The sequence below is a fragment of the Aulonocara stuartgranti genome (genome assembly GCF_965226115.1).
Source record: "Aulonocara stuartgranti genome assembly, chromosome: 23".
Lineage (NCBI taxonomy): Eukaryota > Metazoa > Chordata > Actinopteri > Cichliformes > Cichlidae > Aulonocara > Aulonocara stuartgranti.
The window spans coordinates 1,898,356-1,913,346 of NC_138958.1; the positions used below are offsets into that span (position 1 = coordinate 1,898,356).

General features: G+C 42.6%; 2 protein-coding genes across 4 annotated transcripts; one reads left to right on the plus strand and one right to left on the minus strand.

The window, feature by feature from the left end:
• Positions 1-240: 240 nt before the first annotated feature.
• On the plus strand, positions 241-8,559 carry rx1 (retinal homeobox gene 1). Its single transcript, XM_082525405.1, has 4 exons — positions 241-1,057; positions 1,463-1,798; positions 5,528-5,781; positions 6,051-8,559. The coding sequence occupies exons 2-4, from the start codon at positions 1,489-1,491 to the stop codon at positions 6,567-6,569; spliced, it is 1,083 nt and encodes a 360-aa protein (XP_082381531.1). The 5' UTR covers positions 241-1,057; positions 1,463-1,488; the 3' UTR covers positions 6,570-8,559.
• A 706-nt stretch (positions 8,560-9,265) lies between these two features.
• LOC309701304 (uncharacterized protein) lies at positions 9,266-14,513 on the minus strand. Of its 3 annotated transcripts, none has more exons than XM_082525408.1 (2): positions 14,489-14,513; positions 9,266-10,211 (listed from the first exon to the last, which is right to left on the minus strand). In XM_082525408.1, the coding sequence occupies exon 2, from the start codon at positions 10,190-10,192 to the stop codon at positions 9,584-9,586; it is 609 nt and encodes a 202-aa protein (XP_082381534.1). In that variant the 5' UTR covers positions 10,193-10,211; positions 14,489-14,513; the 3' UTR covers positions 9,266-9,583. The 3 variants fall into 3 exon arrangements, with proteins under 3 accessions (XP_082381534.1, XP_082381532.1, XP_082381533.1); XM_082525406.1 differs by lacking the exon at positions 14,489-14,513 and adding an exon at positions 12,026-12,080; XM_082525407.1 differs by lacking the exon at positions 14,489-14,513 and adding an exon at positions 11,058-11,489.
• Positions 14,514-14,991: the final 478 nt, after the last annotated feature.

Consider the following 14,991-nt stretch of genomic DNA (forward strand, 5'->3'; position numbering starts at 1 on the left):
TTAGCTCTCTTTTTAATCCATTTAAACAACTGACTGGCTTCCATTAATCTCTTTTAGTGGGTGGTTCATGCAAACTTGCTTTATATGCAAATAAAACAAAACTGAAATGACAGAACAATAAAAGGAGAATTAAAGGTTTAAATATCGCAGGCTGCCGATAATAAAAGTTTATGTCTAATAACGGAATAAAAACAGTGCATATAAAGTAGAAAAATCAGAAATTAAGATGGTAAATAATTATATGCATCAAGCCTGATCTGTTTAAAATGATATATTTTGAGTACATCAGTGGTTACGTTGTTGCACTTTGCTTTTTAGTTTGTAGTTAATAAAACTAGTAGTAGCACAACTTCCCTGCAAATCTGACAGAGAACCAACACAGAACATACATGTTGTATTTTACATTTTTATTACACAAAATAAACCCCGCGGTAAATTGTTTTCTTTTTGTTGTTGTTCTATTGTGTGCATTACAATTTCACCTTTTCCTTTCTTGCAGTATTTTCACACAAAGGGGTCCCGGCAGTGATTAGTGAAAACTTTGAGCGATTCTTTTGTCTTTAAAACAATAAATTTATGAAAGAAAGTCTCGTCCGGGCTTCGTTAGCCGGGCCTTCTCCGTCGGGGGTAAATGAAAATGACATTTAAAACAGTTTCTTAAGCAGAAAACAGCCGCCAATCACTCTTAAAGGGGAAGGATTGCAATTAACAGCCCTCTCCTAATCCCCTCGTTTCACCTCCTACGCCGCCTCAGCTTTGTCCACCTCTCTCTCTCCGGCTCACTCCTCTCCCACTCTCCTCTCTGAGCTGGAGTGGATAGCGTCTGAACTCAGCTACTAAATGCTCTTTACCATTGGAGTGCATCTGTTTGGGGCTGTTTGTCACACAAAGCGAATATATTTAGAGAAATGCTAGGCAATCAACGCCAGCTGAGCGACTGCAGGCGGTGCACATAGCGGATCTGGGAAGAGTGAAGTTGGAGGGAGAGCTGCTGAGAGGAACAGGTGGAGCACTGGCATCAGTAACTTCAGTACTTCAGCATATTTACTTCCAAGAGGTAAGCACTGCCACGGTCTCATTCGGCTCTAATTATTTACTTCTTATGTAACAAACACAGAATCATTTGCTGGAAATCCAACAACTTCATGACTTATTTGTCAGGAAAAGTGCACGTTAGTCCAAAGATTCACCCAAAATGTGACTACGTTTAAAAATGTTAGCCTGAGTTTCCATAAAATTAAGTCCAGCAGTAAAACGTTTTATAAGAAAGCCTCTTTGTGTGTGAAGTTGACCCATAGTCACAATCTTATTAGTGGTTTGTTGGAACACTCAGAGTCTACGGGGTTCTGACCCTCTGGGCCTCCGAAGAAGATAATCAGGTTTAGGTGGATAACAGTCATCCTAGGTGACCTAGTGATCTGCGTCTGCGTAGCCTCACCCAAACATCTTCCCTCGACCCCAGGCCCAGGTGATTGCCCAGACGCTCGAATGCATTTATCGCTGGATACCATGAGCATGGTGGACGACAGCTGTCTCTCGCCCAGCAATTTCCACGAACTGGGTAAAGGTGGGGGCGTTGCAGTGGGAGGCCGCGTCCACAGCATCGATGTCATCCTGGGTTTCAGCAAAGAGCAGGACCCCTTGCTAAGTCCCGCCACGACCCCCGGACCCCACAAAGTGAACATAGACAGCCTGGCGGAGACCGGGAAGCAGCTGGAGCCCTCGTCGCACCCGTCCTACAGCGGGCACCTTTCCTCTCTGAGAAGCAGCAGCGGCACAGAGCAGCAGCAGTACCACGGTGAGTCCGGCTGTTGCTCTCCATCCTGGCAAAGCTGATTTTGTAAGAGTAGCACCACCTTTTAAGATGATTTTGTTTCATTAAATTTTGTGAACTCTTTGAGCAGTATGGATCAGCTGCTGCAGAGTTTGTTACTGAGGGTGAATCATCAAAGCCTCAAAGCATAGAGATGGTCAGAGATATTGATTATACAGCAGCAGCAGCACTGCTGGACTGAAGTGATCTTTGCTTTTTCTAACTTTAAGGATTTGAATGATGTAATGCAGAACATAGGTAGACTGAAGTTATTGATGCTGCTGGGCAAACATAATATGTTTTTATACTACCAGATAGCTGAACAGGATATTATCTGACCACAAACACAGTTCGAGCCTTTTATAGTCCAAACCTCGCTCAGGAACCAGAATAAACCAGTCAAGCTTCGTGACGTGACTGTTTTGTCGGCAGTTGTGGTAAAAAACAGGAAACAGATCAAATGACATAAATAACAAGTGAAGCAAACATTTTAAAACACAATTAGATAAAAACAGCCACTTAAAGGACATCACACAAACACCCAGGCCTTTATTTTGACCTGAGATTTAGAATCTGGTGTAAGAATCTAATAAACCAAAATCTGATTTTCAACTCTCACACACACAAAATACACAAAATGAGTAACAAAAGCAGCTTCAAATCTGTGACATTCAGTTATAATTACAGCTCGTATTATTTCAACAGCCTATCGTCAAAAGTCTGATCACTTTAAATGAGGTTATTCCACCTTTGCATGAAAACCTCTCACGCACCGATTCGAAATCAGTGCATTAAACACCGTTGGCATGTAAAGCTGCATTAACTCCACCGTGTGGACTGAGATTGAGAGATAAATCACAGGACAAGATGGTGTAGGGGGTTTATGTCCCCAAGACCAATCCCATCCCCTTGTGGAATTCCCCTAATCTTCTCTTCTGTGCAGATTAGATTGTACCGTAGTCCAATCGCTCTTTATTGTTATCGTTCGCTCCTAGAATCAAATTGAATCATGTTTAATCTGAAGCTATTTTCACACACAGGATCAGGCAGGTGGTTGGTGATTTTGTGGCAGGAACAAGAGAAAAAGTTGTTCCTGTGAACCGGAGACGAAGCAGAAACACTGCTTTTAAGTGACTCAGATGCAGTTTGGTTTCAGTGCATTAACATCCATCAACACCAATGACATCACTCCATCCTGTGTGAAGTCAGCCCAGTTCCTCCTGACCGAGCAGCTTCTCTGTGTTCGGTGTCAGTCGGGCCACCCCCCTCTCCTCTCCGTGCTGAGATGTTCTGCTGGCTGATAAACAGTAGGGAGGCTTCAGACCAGTGGCTGTGATGGGCTGACAGGCCAAGAGCTGGTCACTGAACCAGGCCTGACCTCTGCCTTTGTCGGAGCCTGGTCTTTGTCATAGCTGCTTAATGAGAGGTGGATAAATGAACCCCAAAACCCTGCTTTGCTTTTGCCTCGGCTCCCGTTTCTCCAGCAGAAAGACCACAGTCGACCCCCTCCTTCATCTCCATCACCGCATCCCATTAACAGAAACAAGCTAGCATTCAGATTCGTACACAGTCTGCTGAAGCTCTGAAATGTCATTCAACATAAAAGTGTATTCCTGAACATGTTATGACCTGTAGCTTCAGTCCCTTATTTCACTTCCTGCCTTTAAACATGACTGTTTTGGTTTGGAGCTGCACTGATGAGCGATGAGGACTCGTACCAATATCAGCTTTTAGGAAGTCAAAAAAATTGGGACTATAAATCAATTCTTCACAAACACACGCAGCCGATAAGACTGCCTCACCTGTGATGCACTCTCTGCTGCTAACACAGCCGAGACTATTGTAAACCACACGGTCTGAGCTGGTCGTGCGATGACGGCGTTTTTAAATGACCCCGAGATTTGAAATGACCTTTTCCTGCTCTTTAAAGTCTTGAACTGTCGTTATTAAATCAGAGAAGAAGAAGTCTCATTGAGATCGGGGTCTAGCCCTCACATCTCTCAGCCTGAGAAACCTGAAAAATATCTGCAGTCAGAATACAGTTACATCTGTTACAGTTACATCTGTTACAGTTACATTTGATACAGTTACATTTGTTACAATTACATTTGATACAGTTACATCTGTTACAGTTACATCTGATACAGTTACATTTGATACAGTTACATTTGTTACAGTTACATTTGATACATTTACATCTGTTACAGTTACATCTTTTACAGTTACATCTTTTACAGTTACATTTGTTACAGTTACATTTGATACAGTTACATTTGATACAGTTACATTTGTTACAGTTACATTTGATACATTTACATCTGTTACAGTTACATTTGTTACAGTTACATCTGATACAGTTACATTTGATACAGTTACATTTGTTACAGTTACATTTGATACAGTTACATTTGTTACAGTTACATTTGATACAGTTACATCTGTTACAGTTACATTTGTTACAGTTACATCTGATACAGTTACATTTGATACAGTTACATTTGTTACAGTTACATCTGATACAGTTACATCTGATACAGTTACATTTGATACAGTTACATCTGTTACAGTTACATTTGATACAGTTACATTTGTTACAGTTAATCTGTTACAGTTACATCTGTTAAAGCAAAGAGCTGAATACTTCCTTAGAGGGCTGATAGAGACCAAAACAGAGCAAAAATATGGCGAATGTCAGCCATCACCTTTACACTTTTAGATAAACACCTGTGCTGCTCTGTAGAGTAACTGCTGAATATAACAGAAATGCTTTGAAAGCTCATAAAAAAAATGAGATTTTTGCTCGTCTCACTATATGTTAGTTGGTGTAAGAGATACTGATGATACTGATGTTTCTATTGTTTACCTAAATACAAAATTAGCCCTTAATTAAAATCAGCTTAACCCACTGTCTGTGATTTGCAACTTATCTAACATCCTGAATGAAATTAAGTCTTCGAGTCAGATCCAAGCTTGGCACTTATTAACTCTTAACTCGAGTAGATTATTTTATTCCTGGATCATCATCTCTGTACTTTGTTTAGCTAAATCAGTTTGCTGGCTGGTCTGGTTACACCTCCCTGTTTTCCCCTGTGGCCTCTCCCATGTTTCTGTATACTGTTGATGAATATGCACGTTGATTCGATTAGAAATAGAGCTGAGGAAGAAGAATTGAGAGAGGAATCGTTTGACGGGGAGGGTTATGAGGAGGAACAGTGCCAGTGAAAGCTTTGTAGTGTCTGTAAACACCAGCTTGTCAGTAATCTGTGATCCTAAAGACGGACAGAACTCGGGACGTTTCCGTGCTTTGGCTCTCCTGCACAGGGGAAATAGATTCTTTCAGATCTGCTGTGAGCTTAGCCAAAAATGGTAACAATCTAAGAGTGGCTGTTGAGCGTGGTGATAAAAACTGTGGTTTTCAAATTTCTTTTTAAAGACCTTTTAACTTTGAAGAAAAGTAAACACTGGAAAAAGCTTCCTAAATCCGATTAGGAATGTTTTGGAGCTTCATTGAGGTACAGGGAATTGCTTGCTTCACTGACCTACAGTGGCCTATTGTTGCAGGTGTCAAACTAATGTTTGCTCTACTGGAAAGTGGGAAACTGCATTCTCCATTTGTATTTCTCTCTAAACTGTAGTTCTCATTCACTTAGTCCAGTCAAAAAGCATGTGGAGGAAATAAAAACTCACAATATTTTTTCCTGGGCTCTTCCACAGACTCCGGCTTATTTGCAAACAAATGTGATCAGGAACTGAGCGAGCTGAGGAAGAGTATAGAGAGCGATGAAGGCAAGTCTCCGGACCCAAGCAAGGATGAGCAGCCCAAGAAGAAACACAGGCGCAACCGCACCACCTTCACCACCTACCAGCTGCACGAGCTGGAGCGTGCCTTTGAAAAGTCCCATTACCCAGACGTGTACAGCCGCGAGGAGCTCGCCATGAAGGTGAACCTCCCCGAAGTCAGAGTTCAGGTAACGTGAACTGCATTAAAGGCAACACCATTTCAGAGATTGCTAAGAAGCACTTCAAACGTTTCTGTCTTGTTTTTGGGGTTTTCTTAGAGATATTCTCATTATTCTGGAATAAAATCTCATATTCACACTACGTGAAAGGCTGTATTCATCCAAAAAACTCCCCCAGTGTTGTCGAGTATATTCGAGTATATTTCCCTACCCAGAATGAAAAACTCTGCACTCCATCATATTTACACGTACCTTATTTTTCTGTCATTTTCTTCCAGGTCTGGTTTCAGAACCGCAGAGCTAAATGGCGCCGGCAGGAAAAAATGGACGCCAGCACCATGAAGCTCCACGATTCACCCATGCTCTCTTTCAACCGTCCGGCACCGGTTCACACCAGCATGGGTCCAATGACCAACTCCCTCCCCTTGGAACCCTGGCTGACCTCTCCCCTGTCCAGTGCTACACCTGTGCACAGTATCCCAGGCTTCATGGGTCCAGCTCAAGGCCTCCAGCCCAGCTACCCAAGCCACCATTTCCTCAACTCCACCCCCCACGCTCCTCACGCTCCTCACGGTCCTCACGGTCCTCATCCACACCCTCACACTCACACTCATCCCCATCCGTCCATGGGTCAAGGGATGCAGAGCATGGCTCCTCCTCCTTATCAGTGTCCAGCACCATACCCTGAAAAGTACCCTTTGGAGGATGTGGACCAGCGCAGCTCCAGTATTGCTGCGCTGAGGATGAAAGCCAAGGAACACATCCAGTCTATGGACAAGACCTGGCAACCCATGTGACTAACGAGCTCGGCGGTCGACGTGAGCAATGCTGGAAGTGACACACGTCACGTGCTACGCCACTAAGTGAAAGAAGTGGATTCTGAACTGTGAAAGCTGAGGACGTAAGAATTTTTGTTTGGGGGGGAGACTTTCTTTTCTTTTCTACTTCTTCCCCCTTAAAAAACAGCTGAAACCTTCAGCGGGTTAAAAGTTTCCGATAGTTTTGCTCGTCCAATCTCTAGGTGTCTATTGTTGCCTTGGGTTCGTTAAAAACAAATGTCTTCTTGGTGAAACAAACGGTTTATGACACCTAGAAGTATTTCCGAGTCACAAACAGGCTCTGAGTGCACGTTTCATGCCTGAGCCCTTGCTGCAGCTCTTTGGGTGCACCAACAGTGAAGACACGCTATATCATTAAAAACTGCCAAAATGCGGGAATTCTTATTCATCACTTTTCATTTATCCAAATCATTTGAGTCGAGCAAAATATCATTCTCATGCTTTTCTTTTCTAATTTTTTTTTTACACCACATTTGTGTTTTTACTAATTAGTCCAGCCGTCGAATTTTCATGGGTCTGCAAATCAGAGTCTTAGAGGACTTTGTGAATGGACCTTTGGTCTCTGTTTAATGTGACATCGAGGCATGAAGACACACTACAGTGTCACTGCTCATCTCACTAATCTGTTTAATTATAAAAGCCGTGTAGCTGGTTTTCGTTTTATGTCCACCTGTACTATGATTTATGTTTCTACTTGCTACGCAGTTTAGATACGCGAGTCCATGTTTTAGATATCTTGGTGTGACTGGAAGAAGATGATCAGTGAGGAGAAGCTTCTTTAAGAGATCTTCATCTGGTGGGAAAAGGGTCACCTCAACTGGGACCGGGAATATACCAAAAATATCTCTGCACGGATACATTTTTTCTGACTTGTGCTTTAAAGAAGGGAGGAAGCAGAAGAAAGGCAGAGGAAGTAGACAAAAAAACGCAGGCTAGTCAGCGGAGTAGCCCTCTTTTTGCTTGAGTGACTGTTGGAGGAGAAAACCTGTTGGCAGCTCAGTGTTGGGTGGCTGCGTGTACGTGCAGGGCAGCAGAAAGAGCCCTGTGTGATGCGTCACCCCACATAGTTCGGTCTTTGTTCGACACAATTGATCCAAGTGCATCCTCTTTGTCCCGAACAGAAGGGGGAGAAACGGTCTCAGGCTGCACTAAATAGGCCCTTGTAACCATTTTGTTGTAGTTTTTTTTTTTCTTTTTCAAACAAGAGGAAACATGGATTGTTACTGCTTTGGTCATTAGTGACACAATATTAGTCTTATGCCATCTGTTACAGGGTTAAGCCCCAATCATCTTAAAGTTGGAGCACAATATGCTTCATATGGACAGTAGAGGTAAATAAATAAGACTGTGACACTGAAATGTTTTTGCATGTGCAGGTACCATCTCAAACAAATCTTTGGAGGTTGAAATTTATATATTTTTTGACTTTTTAACAGAACAAGAGGGATAGAAAACTCTGTCCTCTTAAAGTGCAATTTTAGAAACCCATTTTTTATGTTTCTATATAAAATGTGTTTTTTCTTTTGTTAAAAATAAAAAAGGAGACTCATTTCTGCCCAGATTGTTACAAAGTCACACCCCACTTTTTTTTGGATACTTTTGAAATTCACTCTTGTCCGACCTAAAGGGGATAAGTAATGTTACAGCCGCTGTTCATCATCTGTCTTCATGTAGTTTTACACAATGGTGACCTCACACAGCACAGGAAACCAGAATTATCTTATGTGTTAACAGGACATTTAGTTTGCAGCATAAATGTTTTGGGCCAAGAATAAGCCAAAGGTTAGATAACAGACAAGATTGCACTAGTTTTAGTTATTTTTATTGTCTTACATGCCCTAGTTATGTCTGTCTTAGTGATATCGTTGTTTTATTTCTTTTGGATTTTGTCTGGATTGTTGATGTTCATATTCTGGAACAAATGGAGATCTACTGAAAATAAATATAGTTTGATAGAAATTGTATCTCTGCGTTCTCACTGCAGTGCTTTCATGTTGACCTATGCACTCATTCCCACAGTCACTGTGGGGTTTTTAACCTCCCTAAGACTACTAGAGCAATCCAAGATTACTACAGTATAATCGTTGTCATCTGACATACATGAGCAGAGACTTTTTTTTTTGCTGCAAACACTTGTGCGCCTTGTCTCACTGTCATGGTTTTCTTTCTTTTTACCCCTCTCAATCCTCTCTGCTTTTCCATGGGTTTGTGGCAGGATGCCAGCCTGTTAGGAAGATGAGACTCCAATCAATCAGGACTTCCCAGGGGGGCCTCTGACCACAGGGCTCGGCTCCCTAATTGCCCCCAGGCAGGCAGGCAGGCTGGCAGGCAGGCAGGCTGCAAGGTTCAGCCGCTGCAACACATGTTCACAGAGGGCCGGTGCCGCCGTGCTCGCTGGGCTCCTCAGCATGTGAGACACTGTCCTGGACAGATGGAGGGCTGAGCAGACCGTACTTCAAGGACCATATGGATAAGCCAGTGGATGAAGCATGGACGTTTTTGCAGGATCTTTTTAAATTCTTAACATGAAAATAGATGTGTTGCAATTAGATCCAAGTTACAGAGCTCAGCAAGATATCCTGATTTTAAAAATAAGTTGCATACAGTTTTTTCTGTGCAATACACAGATACAACATTTTAATATGCATATTTATGTCATGATATTTCATCCCAGCATCAGAATCAGAATCAGAAAGGGGTTTATTGCCAAATGTTGAGCAGGTTTACAACATTAGGAAATTGCTGCGGTGCTTCAGTGCAAACATAGTGTCATAAATAGCACTTAAATAGACATGAAAAAATAAAAGTAGGGATAAGAATTAAAAGTGCTACGTAGAAAGATATGTGCATGAGATATACATGAGATATATACATGAGAATAAGAATTAAGAGTGCTACGTTGAAAGATATATACATGAGTGCAGGTGGTGATCAGTGCCAAACATGGAATGATGCAGTGACACAGCGTAGGGTCATGTGTTAGTGGTGGGAACAGTCATATGGTTATTGTTCATGTGTCCGACAGCAGAGGGGAAGAAACTGTTCTTATGGCGAGAGGTTCTGGTGCGAATGGACCGGAGCCTCCTGCCTGAGGGGAGCAGGTCAAACAGACTGTGTCCAGGGTGAGAAGGGTCAGCTGAGATCCGAGCTGCACGCCGCAGTGTCCTGGAGGTGTACAGGTCCTGCAGAGATGGGAGTCTGCAGCCAATCATCTTCTCAGCAGAGCGCACAACACGCTGCAGTCTCTGTTTGTCCCTGATAGTGGCTCCAGCGTACCACACGGTGATGGAGGAGGTGAGGATGGACTCGATGATTGCAGTGTAGAATTGCATCATCGTCCGTGTTGGCAGGTTGAATTTCTTCAGCTGCCTCAGGAAGTACATCCTCTGCTGGGCTTTCTTGATGACGGAGGTGATGGTGGGCTCCCACTTCAGGTCCTGGGTGATGGTGGTACCCAGGAAGCGGAATGAGTCCACAGAGGTGATGGGGGTGTCAGTCAGGATGATGGGGGGGAGTGGGGCTGTGTGCTTCCTGAAGTCCACAATAATCTCCACTGTCTTCTGGGCATTCAGCACCAGCATTCAGCACCAGCATATTCTCCTTATAAGAAAAAAAATGTGGTGACACGATGTTTTGCACTTTACTTAAAAGGGAAAATTTGTGCAGAACAAAGTTTGTATTGAAAAGTCAGTAAGTACTTTTTCTTTAAAGGATTACCCAAGAAAAGTAATACAGGACCTCAAACTGTGGAAATGGCTTTTAGCTCTTTTGTGAATATAACAAGTGCACAGGTAAGACTTTCACTATTTACACACTTTTTACTTTACTGTCAGGCTCTCATATGTGAATAATTAAGCAAACAACACATCCTGAATGAAAAAGGGGAAAAAAAGTCAAGCTTTTGCCGAAAGGATGAAAGAGGCCGAGAATGTGAAGAAGCCAGATTAAGTTGGAGAAAAGTGTGGGTGTGAGAGACATGCAGAGAGAGGGAGAGTGGAGAGGGGGAGACAGGGGGTGGGGTGGGTGCTCATCAGAGTTAATGATGTAGAAAATCCCCCAATTAGAGCGTTTTCCTGTGTTGCAGGATGAGTTCAGAGTGGGGTCCTCTGACAGACCAGGGATTAGTACCCGGGCCGGGCGAGGCCGAGCCGGGCCTGAGCGGACACTAACTAACTGCTGGACTGCTGGCACTGCTCAGCTGGGGCCGGGTCGGGGCTACAGTCACAGCCGGGGGCTGGGGTAGGCATGCGTTGAGCCACAGTGAGTGGCACAAAGGAAAGCATGGGAAAAGGAGCAGCAGATCGGCAGGAAAAAGGTTCTGGCAGAGGGTCGTTTTCCTGTCCCAATGCTACTAACATTTACTCAACCACTACTTCTGGTCTTATTTGATAAAAATATTAACTTTTTAAAAATACATCACAGTATTACATACAAGAATGTGCTCACCCAAAACATTATCCAATATAATCTGGACATGTGATTAATCAGTCTTGTCCACATATTGCTTGATGTCAGACAATAAATCACCAAATGTGGCGTTGCATTAAGAAGCAGGAACACAACCTTTAATTCTCCCTGATACCTGGAACAATAAATCCTTCTGGATCATTACACAACAAGGAAGCTGATTAAACATAAACAATGACATCTGTTGTCATAGTTACCTAAATGCAAGAGATGTAAAATGCACACTCACACAAACCCATCAGGGACAACTGCACTTTACCCAAGGATGCTTTGGCATGCGGACTGGAGGAGTCAAGGATGCTCCACCCACCCCTAAACTTACAGCACCTGGTATTCCAAGGAGGTGGTAATGGGGGTGTGTGTCGCACTGAGACCCCAAAGAGGGGGCAGCTGTTAATATCAGCTACCAAAAAGATTTAAGAGATGTTTGAAGAAGTCTTGAGGCACGAGTGGTGCAAAAAAAGGTGGCATTTATTAATAATAAAATAAATAAATATGAAGTCTCTGCTTTGTGCTAACAAAGGCTTTACCATATGTATAACCTGCACCTCTACATACTGAAAGAATGTGAAATAAAGCCTCCTACTGTCCTCTTCTGTGTCCCAGTTGACGTCTCGGGACCTAATCATGCAAACTCTGCATTACCACTGATTACCAGCCAATTACCAGGAACCAGAGATGGGCAGTAACGCGTTATCCGATTACTTTTTTCAAGTAACGAGTAAAGTAAGGGATTACTATTGCAAAAACGGTAATTAGATTACCGTTACTTTACCGTAGGAACGCTGCGTTACTAAAACCGTGATTTCTTTGCAAGAACGTCTCATGACAGTGACGTAAGCGAGTGCGACGTTGGTGACAACAGCTGTGTGCAGATCAACAGTGGATCATATATCGAGTGCAGAGAGAGTATGAGCGTGCAGCGTTTAAAGTGTGGAAGTACTGACCTTACTTTGAGTTTGATTCCATAAAAAGTGACAAAAACATTAGTGTCCGCTGTGCGTGGGAAGAAAACTTCTTTTTACAGCGAAAAAAACCCCTAAACTTCCAACAAGCACCGAGTAGCTACGACGTAATGGGAAACTCACAGAGAAACTCACGGATTCTTCCACTGACCGCGGCACACCTGCACCAGGGTAAACCTCCGCCTACCCCACTCCTGCTTTACAGGTGAAAATAGAGCAACAGGACCGCTGAGTCTTTGACTTTATTTATGTTCTGCTGTGTTTCACTTGCATCTATTTGAAAGACTGAGTGTAAACACAAAAAATACTTTATTTTATGTGCTGGAATGTGCAGAAAATAGGTTTAAATGTTAAACTAATTTCTTCCAGTCAGAGAATGTTGCATATAATTAAATTTTTGCTTGATGCATAAAGTTAAAAGATTAAAACTAATAAAACAAGTTTTAAAAAGAGACTTTTCCATTTGATTACATTTTGTATGATGGATTATGTAGAAAAAGTAGAATTGGGCTGAAAGATCTATCGCTTTATCACCTATTCAGGTTGTAAATCGTGTTTTTAAAAAGTAACTAAGTAATTAATTACTTTTGAAAATAAGTAATCAGTAAAGTAATGGGATTACTTTTTTGGGGAAGTAGTTACTGATTTCTTTTTTCAAGTAACTTGACCAACACTGCCAGGAACACAGGTGACACATTAGGAAGTCAATTAAATGACTGAAGCCAACGTGATCAGTAGTGTAACAAAATTCATAAAGTTCTTTCAGTTGTGTTTTCTTGTGCAGTACAGCGGTGAAAGTCAAAGAATTCAACTTGTAGACACATTTCCAAACAGAAAGACGAGGAACTTTGAGGCATCTCTAACGCCCCTCTTCTACACAGCAACTGTGTTCATTAGGAACAACTGAATCCCTAATGACTAATTGATTAATTGTGCAGTCTATTATTTTGCTCCTGCACCCGAGTAGATCTGAAAGCGCCACGGTTGGAGTTAACAGTCTTATTGGAAAGACGCGTTTCTTGCAAAGGATAATAAGGGAAAAAAGCGGAATTAATTGGGTTTGATTAAGGGAGCTTTTCAATGGGACACAGCTTTTTCGCATGACATAATTAGAGGTCAGCTAACGGGGGGAGGGAGGAAAAGGGGTGGGGGATTTAGTTGTTGGCGCCAGTGCTGTGTGGGTGTGTCTGAGGGGGACAAATAGATAGAGAGAGAGAGAGAGTGTGAGTGAGTGAGTGAGTGAGTGAGTGAGTGAGTGTGTGTGTGTGTGTGTGTGTGTGTGTGTGTGTGTGTGTGTGTGTGTGTGTGTGTGTGTGGGGTGATGCGATGCTTCGTTCACACTTGCAGGACTACGTTGTGTGTCTGATGTGGTAAATTTCTTTAGGCCCACTCACCAGAAAACACACAGTGAAGTTCACGGGGGGGAAGCCCTCTCTGCGCTCAGTGTGTGATTATCATCACTACAATTGGCAGCATTAAAGGCCCAGTGCTCAGGCTTTTGTTGCTGCTGCATGGTCATTAGCTGTGCATTTCAAAGGCCACTTTACTATATGGAGGGAGGCGATGGCAGAAAAGTACTTTCAGCAGTCTGTTTGGATGAGCATGCAACATTCAAACACACACACACTCACTTTATGACTCTATAATCCTGTTACAATATCATCTAGAGCAGGACAGTGGGACACGCAAGCTGTCGGGTCTAAAAATACACCCAGACTCTCTTAAAACAAAACCAGGCTTCAGATTTGATTAGATGATCAAATATTTCATTGTGAGTCACTCCATCTGCATTTTTTTTCTCAGAAGAGCTGCGATCTTACTTTGTTTCAGCAGAGTTTGTAGCAGACAATGAGCCCGAATAGAAAGTGAAGACACAATCCCACCTTATATTAAGCATCCAATTTACTGACTGTTGTTCAGTAAGATGTTACACTACAGGTTTGTGCTGGAAAAATGAAGGCAGAGAGGATATTTCTTCTTAACATAATGTTAGATCATCATAGCTGAAGCTTTTATTTCTACAGCTGAATTTCCCAGCGCAGGACCAGCAGAGTACTCGTACTTTGTTATTGATTCCCTGATTTCTCACTGAACCCTGTCTTTCTTATTTCAGCTGCTCCCTTTAGGGATCACCACAGCACATCATCTGCCTCCAGCTCACTCGATCCCTGGTATTCTCTTCTGTCACACCAACCCTCTGCATGTCCACCTTTGCTGCATCCATGGATCTTCTCTGTGGTCTTCCTCTTTTCCTCCTTATTCATCGTTCTTTGTCCAATAAAGCCAATATCCCTCCTCTAAACAGTTTGAAAGTAGATCCTCAGAAGCTGAAACCACTGACTTTACTGAGGTTTGTGATCGGCTTTTATTAAAAATGCATAAAATACTTTCATTTGCTTACTGTGACATGTGGATACAAAAAAAGAGACGGTGAACTTCTATTACCTTCTTTGTGGTGGTCGTGATCGACTACAGCTGGTAGTTTTTTGTTGCCTGCATGAGAAGGATTTGCTTGAGAGCACTCAGTAGATTCACTGATACTCAGAACAATGTGAAAATCCAAAAAACTCCGTCAATATCTATAAAGAAGAAATGTACATTTACACAAGTTGGAAAAAAGTCTCTGGAGCCGTCTCCAAACAACTGCAGATTCCAAGAATTACAAATTCAAACAGGGTGGCTACAATGCAGCTGCCATCACCAGTGTGTGAATGTGTGTGTGAATGGGTGGATGACTGGATGTGTAAAAGCCCTTTGGGGTCCTTAGGGACTAGTAAAAGCGCTATACAAATACAGGCCATTTACCATTTACCGTGCCCTGGGTGGGACTGCTACACTGCAAAAAGTGGATGGAATAATGAAGAGGAGGAATCTTCACCTCCAGTCCACATCCAGACAGTTGAAACTGGGACACAAGTGGGTATTTAAACACAGCAGTGATATAAAGC